The 11,197-nt window shown below is 49.5% G+C and overlaps 2 protein-coding genes across 2 annotated transcripts in view; both read left to right on the top strand.

The window, feature by feature from the left end:
- Positions 1 to 736, top strand: part of col4a6 (collagen, type IV, alpha 6) — a gene marked incomplete at both ends in the record, with an annotated part of 35,511 nt that extends 34,775 nt beyond the window's left edge. Inside the window, one exon of the mRNA XM_084451614.1 lies at positions 476 to 736. Coding sequence (XP_084307740.1) covers positions 476 to 736 — 261 coding nt within the window. The remainder of the gene's footprint in view (positions 1 to 475) is intronic.
- A 4,401-nt stretch (positions 737 to 5,137) lies between these two features.
- Positions 5,138 to 9,693, top strand: ankrd46b (ankyrin repeat domain 46b). Its single transcript, XM_084451496.1, has 4 exons — positions 5,138 to 5,239; positions 6,192 to 6,534; positions 8,020 to 8,178; positions 9,468 to 9,693. The coding sequence occupies exons 2-4, from the start codon at positions 6,224 to 6,226 to the stop codon at positions 9,682 to 9,684; spliced, it is 687 nt and encodes a 228-aa protein (XP_084307622.1). The 5' UTR covers positions 5,138 to 5,239; positions 6,192 to 6,223; the 3' UTR covers positions 9,685 to 9,693.
- Positions 9,694 to 11,197: the final 1,504 nt, after the last annotated feature.

The raw sequence follows: 11,197 nt of genomic DNA, 5'->3' as shown, positions 1-11,197 counted from the left end.
GAACGAGTTTAAAAGTGTTAATAGTGTTGAAAATCACTATTCCTCTGACCATGTTGAGAGCAGTAGCTATGCGAAAGGAGAGTTAATCAGTTTTGTAAGATCGTCAGTGTAATGTCAGCTAGCTAATATTAGCTAACTTCCGAATTAACAGAGATGATGATTTTTAAATTGACAAACATCACGTGTATGGTCATGGCACAATTCAAACGGGATCAAGAAATTATCTGCCTCTCACCGTTGAATACCATTCATATTTTTTTTCCCGATTTAAGGTCCCGTGGAGTTTTTCTCTTCCTGCTTCTGCTTAGGCTCTCTATAAAGCCATTGAGCACTCCTTCCTCATGGGAAATGTAGTTTTATGCTGTTGTAAAGCCTCCGGATAGGATGCCCTTTGTTGTGGCGAGTTAGGAGGAGCGTAAGGAGTAATGTAGTCTCTCCCCCCCCCCCCCCCCCCCCCTCCCCTCCCCCCCAACAGCACACGGCGGCGGGCGCAGAGGGCGGCGGACAATCCCTGGTCTCCCCCGGCTCCTGCCTGGAGGACTTCCGGGCCACGCCCTTCATCGAGTGCAACGGCGCCAAGGGCACGTGCCACTACTTCGCCAACAAGTACAGCTTCTGGCTGACCACGGTGGACGCCGGGCGCCAGTTCGAGAACGCGCCGGACCAGGAGACGCTGAAGGGCGGGACGCAGCGGACCCGCGTCAGCCGATGCCAGGTCTGCAGCAAGATCTTGTGAGGGACGGAGTGATGGAGGAGGAGGAGGAGGAGGAAGAGGAGGAGGGATGGAGGCGGAGAGCTACATGTGAGAGACTGATACATCGGAGGAGGGTGAGGAGGTCGTGAAAAGGGCCTCAAAGAGATATATAGAGATGATGAGGTTAAGGAAATTCAAAATATAGAAAAATAAAAATAAATAAAACACTGACTGACTGAATATGAGCCCCTCGACGAGGCCCCCTCTGATTTCGGCATCCTTGATTCAATCAAAGAGAGATGGATGCATAAAGAGAGAGAGAGAGAGTGATGGAGGGAGGGCTAGATAGATAGAGGAGGACGGGGTGATGGTTTCGATTGTTACGACATTAGATTATCATTGACAGTGGTGCTATCATTATTATTATGTTCTATGTGTCTGGATCTTTTTTTTTGTCGTCTAGTTTTGTTTCTCTTGGTTCTATGTTTTTGTTTTGGATGATCGTACCCGGCTACCTCTGAGAGTGAGCGCCCTAACCAGCCCCCGCCCACCCGGCTACCTCTGAGAGTGAGCGCCCTAACCAGCCCCCACCCAGATGGCACTGACCCACTGCACGGCCTGTTTTCATTCCCCGTCTGTAGACTTGTCCCGCGGGTTCCCGCGAGAACCTTGCTTCCGCGCAGAACCATGTAAACGGTGGAGTTCGGAACACCGAAGAGGGTTATATCTGACCCGGAAATGGTTCTTTTCTGGAACCGGGTGTATTTTGAGAGGGCTCCCCCTACAGGGAAGGTTCTACATAGCACTCTTCGGAGAGAGTGACAACCGGTGTTTGGTCAAGTGGAACTGTGTCTTTCTAACAGTCTGTAGAAAAACAGATGGAGTTCAGACCAGATTTTTACATTACACCACCAACGTTACAGTGCAGCGCGAGGCCTGGTGAAAAACATCGACAAACCTGAGGTAGAAGAGGTTGATTACAAACAGAAAAGCAACAGTTACCGACACAATGCCCTCGATTTACATATTCTCACCTTTTTGGTGCTATACCCCTGAACTTCAAGAAAAGCAGTTTCTACAGGTGGATGTTTAAAGGTGACCCAGCACTTTTTATCGCATAGGAGCGGTAACTCATTCAATTGTTTTTTTTTTAAGAATAGGATTGTGTGACCAATCACTTGGGGAGCCTGTAAATATAATGCACTGAAGCAAACGGCAAGACTGGGTGAGATACGTCAGGTCGTCTCAGGCCTGGGTTACGCTAATGCGTATTTGCATGGTTACGTATTCGAACCCCGAAAACGATCCGCGAATACACGGGGGTTTTGGGCACAAATGCTACAACGTAGCTTCTAGCCCGAATACGCAGCTCAGGGCGTTATTCCAAGGCTGCCGGATGCGAGGGTCGTTTTCGCCGGGGGAGTGCAATTGCTAGGTGCAAACGGAGGAAAATGTATACTTTTTTCGGCAAATACGCATAAGTGTAATCCAAGCCTGAGAGGAGAGAAGTGCAGTACACTATCTACAACTCCTTATCCGTCTTATTAGATGGGTTAGGGTTAGGATTAGGAGGCGTTACTACAGCAACAGTAGGTTTGAAGAAAGATTCTCACCCCCGGCAACGTAGCCCACTGGCTACACAGAAAGCACACACACCATCAGAAAATAAAAGGTTGATATTTGCAGTCTCCACTGACCTCCATTTGGAGTGACCAAGTGTAGTTTGTATCACCAGGCCATTCAAGTGCTATAGCTGTATTCATAATCATCATCAACTTTATACATGGGTTTATTCACAAACCGCAACTGCCATCTTTTCTCCTTATGTTGTGACCAAAAGATATAGTTGTTGTTTTTTAACCCTACACTCTACGCTTTTATTTGAGCTTAAACGCCTGAGTTACTACCGCTAGGAAGGAGCCATGAACCACCACACACACACACACACACCCTCTCCGCTAGAATGTTTATTGTTGTACATATGCTTACCACACATGCTACATTTCACAGAGCAAGGGCCGTCTAGCAAGTAGAAGTTAGCTGCAAGCGCTGGTCTCTGAGTCGGTACTGTTATTAACTCATCCCCGTTAGCTGTAACGTGACTAGAATAAAGATGATCTGATTTCAGATCTGTTCTAAAGCAGGAGCTGTAAGGTGACTAGAATAAAGATTATCTGATTTCAGATCTGTTCTAAAGCAGGGTGAACTTCTACCTGGGTAGCAGTGGCCTGTGTACAAGGTGCTGGGTGAATTTATTTTAACCACTATGACCACTATGTTGAGCACATAGACCCACCTCTCACTGCAGGGTAGACCGCCCCCCCCCCCACCCCCAAACTCCCCAGGCCCCGAATACATGTAGCTACACAGCTTTTACCCGGCTTTTTATTTTTCCTTGTTCTGTCAGAGTTGCATTTGTTTTCGTTTGTAATCTAAACTGTAATTATATGACTTCACTGTATCTAACTCCTGCTTCCTCAACGATATTTGCTGAATATGTTTTTGCTGGGGGAGGGAGGGGGTTACATCTGTACATTCGATGATAGAAAGAAATGCCTTTTAAGATGTGTTGTTTTTATAAGAAAATATATTCATCGATGATTATCTGAGTAACACAAAAAAGAGATGATGATTGTTTGATTCCACCATTTTAGAGAAATCTGAGAAAATTGATATTTTTCATACCTTTCAAATATATTTTACATACATGCTGGAGGAACAAGTGCTTCAAAGTGAGACAGAGAGAAAAAAATGCAGTTACTTTTCCTCAAAGAGGAGACCAAGAAAGAGGTCATGTCTGAAATATGTATTTTTGTTCACACTATGAAATAAAGTATTAAAACTAAATCGCTAGAATAATTGTGTTGTTGGTATGTGTACTGTGATAAGACCACTGCAAATCTGTGATCATGGCAGAAATTATATTATTTTGCTGTAGGTAAACTAATCCCATATAGATTGCTGTGTGCTTGAAAACTGACACTGATTAAAGTTGAACATTTAGGAGGTATCCCTGATTTTGTTGCCTTTCTTCCTCTGTAAACCGTCATTGATGAGAGAATTAGAATCTGTATAGGCTATAGTTTCATCCTCAACCCACAGTATCAGTATTAACTAGAAAGTACTACATTTCCTGGAGAAAATGTGAGGTGGGCTAGCTGCTGCTTCTAGCTACTGCTAGTACCGGGCAATCTCTATGCACCCACCACTGGGGCTGAGTTGTGGGTTTCGTGGTGTGGATAGTGGCGTGGTGGCGAGGTCAGGTCAGAGCCAGTCGGGGACAGTGAACCCCTCTCCGGGCCTTCCACCTGACCCCACCAGTGAAGACCGTGTGTCTCTAGCCCACTCAGGGGCTGAGTTGTGGGCTACCTCTGCGGGCCCCATAGCGTGGATAGTAGCGTGGTGGTGAGACTCCACCCCCTTGGATCACAGCGGGTCAAGGGTAGCCTAGTGCAGTGACCTCCAGGCAATCTCCATGCACGCACCGGCGAAGACCGTGTGTCTCGAGTTGAGGGGCCTGTGGCGTGGTTAGTGGCGTGATGGCGAAACTCCGCCTCCTCATGTCATAGCAGGTCAGGGACAGTGTAGGCCTACCCCTCTCCGGGCCACCCACCTGTCCTCACCAGTGAAGACCGTGTGTGGCGAGACTCATCCAGATTGTTAAGAATACTAAGGTGTGTGTGTACGTGTGGGTGTGCGCGCGGGGTGGCTGGTTTCCTAAAGTCTACAATCATCTCCACTGTCTTGAGAGCCTTGAGCTCCAAATTGTCTAATCTGTATCATTCATCTAGTCATAGAAGGGCCTTCAAGAGCACATGCACCCAAATTCAAATCACAACTGACACTCTGAACATTCCATCAACTGTTTGCATTGGAAAGCATGACCAGCTTCAGCCTCTAGTCACAGCTTAGATGTTTACGTCATAGGAATCCTGGGAACCAGCTGAACATTTTGAGATATAATATGTCCATTTAGTTAAAAAAAAAAACTGTAGGAGTGGTGACAGGTTAGAAAACAGATATGAATTCAGAATTAGCAACTCAAAAGCTACTATAGAGTGGAGCACCATTAGTTTGAATGGTGAACATGGTCTTCAAACAAATGGCCATAACGCCCCCCAAAAAAAAAAAATGCACATCTTAGATAATTACATTGTATGAATCAGCACAATTGTGTGAACATTTCGATGTATAATATGTGTATGAGCAGTTAAAACTAGGAGCCCCAGAAGTTTACAAAATGTGTCAATATTTTCAAAGCAACAGCTACCACCACTCTAAAAACGTCAAGTTACAATGGTACAAAAATACTATTAAAACATCATAAACATTTTAAAGTTTGAATGAACTTTTGCAAGCTAGCCCACCTAATGATGACGGATGAATAACCAAGCAGTCATCTGTGAGCTGCAGTCTGCTGATCCGCCTGTAGATGGCGCAGTCAGCGGGACATTTTATAGCCAAGCATCCATTACAACACTGAGAACAAGCTTCTCTCAGGACAGCGGAGTTTAATTTTTCGGCTGAATTGGAAAACATCAACAGGTAATGATGTTTGCTTACTGCACGCGTGCCTTAGAATAAAGGCTTTGCAACGGTTTATAAATGCTTAGTAGTTAGCTAGCATTAACTAGCTACGTGTGTTGACTACTGTCTATAACGCATTAGCTGGCTAGCCTAGCAAAACATTAGCTAGCATAGCATTAGCTAACGTAGCTAGTAGTAGACAGCTAGATAAACTAACATTATAAGCGCTGCGATATCGTTACCATCATCAAGCTCGTATCTATGCGAAATACGAATGTGCCGCTATGATATTAGGTTATCATTTTCTAGCTACTATCCAGCAGCTGTGTGCACTGCTATGCAGTCTGCTCCTATCTATTGCCAGGTTTTAACTGCTTGGGCCTCATTTGAAATGATCAACATGTTTAAACTATAGTTTACTGGCTGGATAATTCACGTTGCTAGTACTAGCTAGCTTCCGCAAGCTGTTAATTGCGTTAGCTATGCAAAGTGCAAACTGATGACAGTGCACTGGGCCTAACACTACAGCTAGCTACAGTGATTCTGTCATTAGGTCATGCATTGCAGACCTATGGGTTGATTTCTGTCTGTATTTTCTGTCTCCCGAAGTATGCCGACGCTTCTATCACCCACCCACTAAGTCACTCAGTCATTTGATTTCAATATGCACCTTGATAGTTGACCTCTCCCTTCTTACCTCGCTATCCCCAGTTAGCTGCAACTTTCAGACACCCTGTAGTAACACATGCGTCATCATCAATACATAATCTGAAGATCTTTCTACCCTCTCTCTACATCTCCCTTCTCCACAACTCATCTCTCTCTCTCTCAGCTCTCGCTCTCTAACTCCTACATTGTCTCCAGTTTAGAGTGGGCTCCCCTGTTGTGACCTTTGACCTCCGGCCCAGCGCCGCTCGCATGCTGGAATCAATATGCTAACTTACACCCCGTCTATCTTTTCTCCGCCCAGCTACGCTGGAGTTTTCCGACACCCACTCGGACATGTCCTATGTCTTCATCAGCGACTCGTCGCAGACCAGCGTGCCGCTGCTCCAGGCGTGCGTCGACGGCGACCTGCCCTTCGGCAGGCGCCTCCTGGAGACGGGCTGCGACCCCAACATCCGCGACAGCCGGGGCCGCACCGGCCTGCACCTGGCCGCCGCCCGCGGCAACGTGGACATCTGCCGCTTCCTGCACAAGTTCGGCGCCGACCTGCTGGCCACGGACTACCAGGGAAACACGGCGCTGCACCTGTGCGGCCACGTGGACACCATCCAGTTCCTGGTGTCCAACGGGCTGAAGATAGACATCTGGTGAGAAGAGAGGGGGCGTGGATGGATGTCTGATGAGGAGGGGGGGGGTGATGTCTGATGATGAAAGGGGGGGGGGGGGGGGGGCGTCTGGTGGGGGGGAGGGGGGGTTGGATGGACGTCTGATGAGGAGAGGGGGGGCTGGGCGTCTGGGGAGGGGGGGTTGTCTGATGAGGAGAGGGAGGGAGGAGGGGGCGGAGATGGACGTCTGATGGGGGGGGGGGCGGATTTAGGATGAGGCAAGATGGTGGAGGAGGGGGTAGATAGAGGGGTGAGGAGAGAGAGTGGAGGAGGGGGGAGCTAAACTCGGGGTGAGGAGAGCGGGGAAAGGAGGGGTGAGTAGACATCTGGTGAGGAGAGAGGGGGGAGGAGAGGGAGATCGACCGGGGGTGAGGAGAGAGGGGGAGGAGAGGGAGATCGACCAGGGGTGAGGAGAGAGGGGAGAGGAGGGGTGAGAGAGAGGAAGGATGAGGGGAGAGGAGGGTGATTCGATTTTTTGATTTGATTTATTTATCGGGTAAGAAGTACAGAGGATAGCACCTGAAAGCACACTTGTTTCCAAACATAACAAGAAAACAATACACAAGAAACAAGTCAGTACATTTTAATAATACAGTTTAACAACCACTAAAATGCTGTATATGAGTGCTTATGGGTACAGTAAGTAGGACTGTGTATGACCATGTGTGTTTGTATGTGCACACGTGCATCCCTGCCTAAAGCCTTCGGGAAAACTATTTCCAGAGATGAACCTGACCAGTAAAAACCAGAAGGTGCTACTTTGACAGACAGAGGGAGACTATTCCATAACAATACACCTGTATAATACAAAGAGCTCCGAGCAGCAGTGCTATTTACCCTACTAGCTGCTGTGCATGTGCGAACTCTGGCTCTGGTATTATGCTCATGCCTGGAGCGCACCATCCCAACTTGACTGCTCAGATAATCCGGGGCGGTCCCGTTTATGACCATGAACGTCAGTTTCAACTCGAGCTGTTCTACGCGCTGAGGGAACATGCCAACTGCTCTAAATTGAGGTTCCCCCGATATGAGTTCTATGAGGAGCAGTCGGCGGGCGACGGATGGAGGAGGGGTGACGAGAGAGGGGAGAGGAGGGCTGAGAGTCTGGGGTGAGGAGGGGTGAGGTAGTCTTGGGGTGAGGAGAGGGGGTCGAGGAGGGGTGAGGGAGAGGACAGTGAGCCGGGGTGAGGAGGAACGAGGATTCGGGCTGGGTTGACGCCGGAGCTGCGGCAGAGGGCTTAGTCATGGTCTAAGAGCGGTGTGCGGGGTGAGGTCGACGTCTGCTGATTGGCTGGACCGGGCTGAGGCTGGGGCCGGGGCCAGTGGCGGGAGAGAGGCTGGGGGCTGGCGGGGCGGGACAGTGACCCGTCACGCCGGGCGACATGTCCTCCGACGTCCAGAAGGGGGAAGGTCCACCGGCCGCTGACCGACGACGCGCCGTCTCTTGTGTTTTCGCGTTTCTCCCAGTAACCACAACGGGTCGACGCCCCTGGTCCTGGCGAAGAGGCGTGGCGTGAACAAGGACGCCATCCGTCTGCTGGAGGGCCTGGAGGAACAGGAGGTCAAAGGTTTCAACAGGGGAGCCCACTCCAAACTGGAGACCATGCAGATGGCGGAGAGCGAGAGGTGAGGAGTGGGGTGGATGAGGGGGGAGAAATGGGTCAGTCGGTCAGTTAGCCCGTCTTTACTTTATTCATCCCTGTAGACCGATATGATCTTTATTCATCCCTGTAGACCAATATGATCTTTATTCATCCCTGTAGACAGATATGATCTTTATTCATCCCTGTAGACAGATATGATCTTTATTTATCCCTGAAGGGATTTTGTTTTTGTTGGAGCAAAAAAAGTACACACAGCACCCCCCCTCCACACACACACACACACACACTCACTCTCAGCCAGGTACGATCATCCAAAACAAAAACAAAGGAAAGCAAATCTAAACGACAAAAAACAATGTAATGTGTGACAATAACAATGGTTCTGTCCTCTTTCCCCCTCCGTTCCTCTATCTCCCCCTACTAACCCCTACCTCCTCCCTCTATCTACCCTACATCCTCTCACTCTCTCCGCCCACCTCCTCCTCCCTCTATCTACCCTACCTCCTCAACACTCTCTCTACGCCCTCCTCCTCCTCCCTCTATCTACCCTACCTCCTCAACACTCTCTCTACGCCCACCTCCTCCTCCCTCTATCTACCCTACCTCCTCAACACTCTCTCTACGCCCACCTCCTCCTCCCTCTATCTACCCTACCTCCTCTCACTCTCTCTCCGCCCACCTACCTCCTCCCTCTATCTACCCTACCTCCTCAACACTCTCTCTCCACCCACCTCCTCCTCCCTCTATCTACCCTACCTCCTCTCACTCTCTCTCCACCCACCTCCTCCCTCTATCTACCCTACCTCCTCAACACTCTCTCTCCACCCACCTCCTCCTCCCTCCCTCTCTCTCCCCCCTACCCCACCACTCTCTCTCCCTCTCACCTCCTCCTCCCTCCCTCTCTCTCCCCCCTACCCCACCACTCTCTCTCCCTCTCACCACCTCCTCCCTCTCTCTCCCCCCTACCCCGCCACTCTCTCTCCCTCTCACCTCCTCCTCCCTCTCTCTCCCCCCCTACCCCACCACTCTCTCCCTCTCACCTCCTCCTCCCTCTCTCTCCCCCCCTACCCCACCACTCTCTCCCTCTCACCTCCTCCCTCCCTCTCCCCCCTACCCCACCACTCTCTCTCCCTCTCACCTCCTCCTCCCTCCCTCTCCCCTACCCCACCACTCTCTCTCCCTCCCTCCCTCTCCACCCTGCCCCACCACTCTCTCTCCCTCTCACCTCCTCTTTCCCCTACTCCTCCTCCCCCTCCATCTCCCCCCCCTCCCTCCCCCCCCTCCATCTCCCCCCCCTCCCTCCCTCTCCAGCGCGATGGAGAGCCACTCCCTGCTGAACCCCAACCTGCAGAGCAGCGAGGGGGTCCTGTCCAGCTTCCGCACCACCTGGCAGGAGTTCGTGGAGGACCTGGGCTTCTGGCGCGTGCTGCTCCTCCTGGTGGTCATCGCCCTGCTGTCCCTGGGCATCGCCTACTACGTCAGCGGCGTGCTGCCCTTCTCCGCCAGCCAGCTGGAGCTGGTTCACTGAGGGAGGGAGGAAGGGAGGGAGAGAGAGGGGGAGGGAGGGAGAGAGGTTGATATGGGACCAGGTTTGAAGGTTTGCAAGGTGCTGCTTCTTCTCTCCGTCAGCTCGCCGGAGCTGGTCCACCGAGGGAGGGAGGGTTAGGCCGAAGGGGGGGTGGGAATGAAGATGGAGGGATAGAAGGACGGACTCTAAAAACGAGAAGAGATAGGTTGATGTACAGGAGCTGGTCCTCGGAGAGATGGAGGGCGCGGGTGATTGGAGGGGGTTTGGGGTTGGAGTTCAGACTCTGTCACACACACACACACACACACACACACACACACACACACAGTCATTTGTATGTAATGTTTGCATAACCGTTAGCCACAGCAGCATTGAGTTATACTGGATATGTGAAGGCCGTGGTTTCTTCTTTTTTCTTATGTTATTCCGTTTCTGTACTTCGCTGTTACAAGCTGTACATTGCTATTGTTTAGTCTATTTTATTTGTTCACTTTTTACCCTTTGTTTAATCATGTCCTTGAAATGATTTGTCAGAGTCTAGGTAGAATAAATTATTCTTAATTCTACGTAACAGCCATCCCAATTCTATTTATTTACCAGGCAAACAAGAAAAGTGAGATCTGGCTGATCGTCATGGCAACATCATCATAACCGTAGAAGCCCAGCTCAGGTTTGGGACTGGAGGAATGCTGCGTAGTTGATATGGAAATGCCCCCATTGCTGTAACTGTCAGGCTACTACATGTGTAACAGACAACCCCCCCCCCCCCCCCCAAGTTTTATGGAGATCATTTCAAGTAATCTGCTAGCTATGCTCTAGTCTGTATTTTTTTGTAATATCATGCTGTGCAATGTAATTGTATTTTTGGTTTTCCGCCCTGTTGCTTTTGTGTATGTTATCTTGTAGAATAACATTTGTGGTATCCATAATTATGTGGAAAATTAATAAATCGTGTATGATTATGATTTACCAGTGTAGTCATTTGTTTGTGTGTGCCTTGTCTTCAGCCCGTCATCTAATCCTGCAACTCCCTAAGCAGGCCGAGCCTGTCTAAGATGATGGGAATGTTCCTGTATTACATCCACCTGGTCTTTTGATAGTTCTGGACAAATTTCATTACTTGCCCTATGACTCCAGAGACACATTAAAACAGTTTCGGATTTGTGAAACCTTTATTCTCAGATCACATACAAAAGGCTTCACAACATGGCAGCTGTAGCTGTAGACGGTGGTCTCTCCTGGCCGAGGGTTCGACGGATCATAGCTGACACACTGCTAATGGGTTTCCATTCATAATGTAAGGCTAGGACAATCACAGCATAAAGCAGAAATCCTAGAAGCACTACTACTATTACACCAATCAAAGCACCAATGAAAGCACCAATGAAAGCAACAATCAAAACACTGCCTCCTTGACATGCTGCTGGAGTGGTGGGGTAGGGGGGAGAGAGAGAGAGTGGTGGGGTAGGGGGGAGAGACCTGAAGTTTGACTGGCTTTCCTCTCGTCTTTTCC

Source organism: Borostomias antarcticus (assembly GCF_949987555.1).
Source record: "Borostomias antarcticus genome assembly, chromosome: 17".
NCBI classification, from domain to species: domain Eukaryota; kingdom Metazoa; phylum Chordata; class Actinopteri; order Stomiiformes; family Stomiidae; genus Borostomias; species Borostomias antarcticus.
Note: the sequence above shows the minus strand (reverse complement) of the source record. Positions and strands in the feature narration are given on the sequence as shown.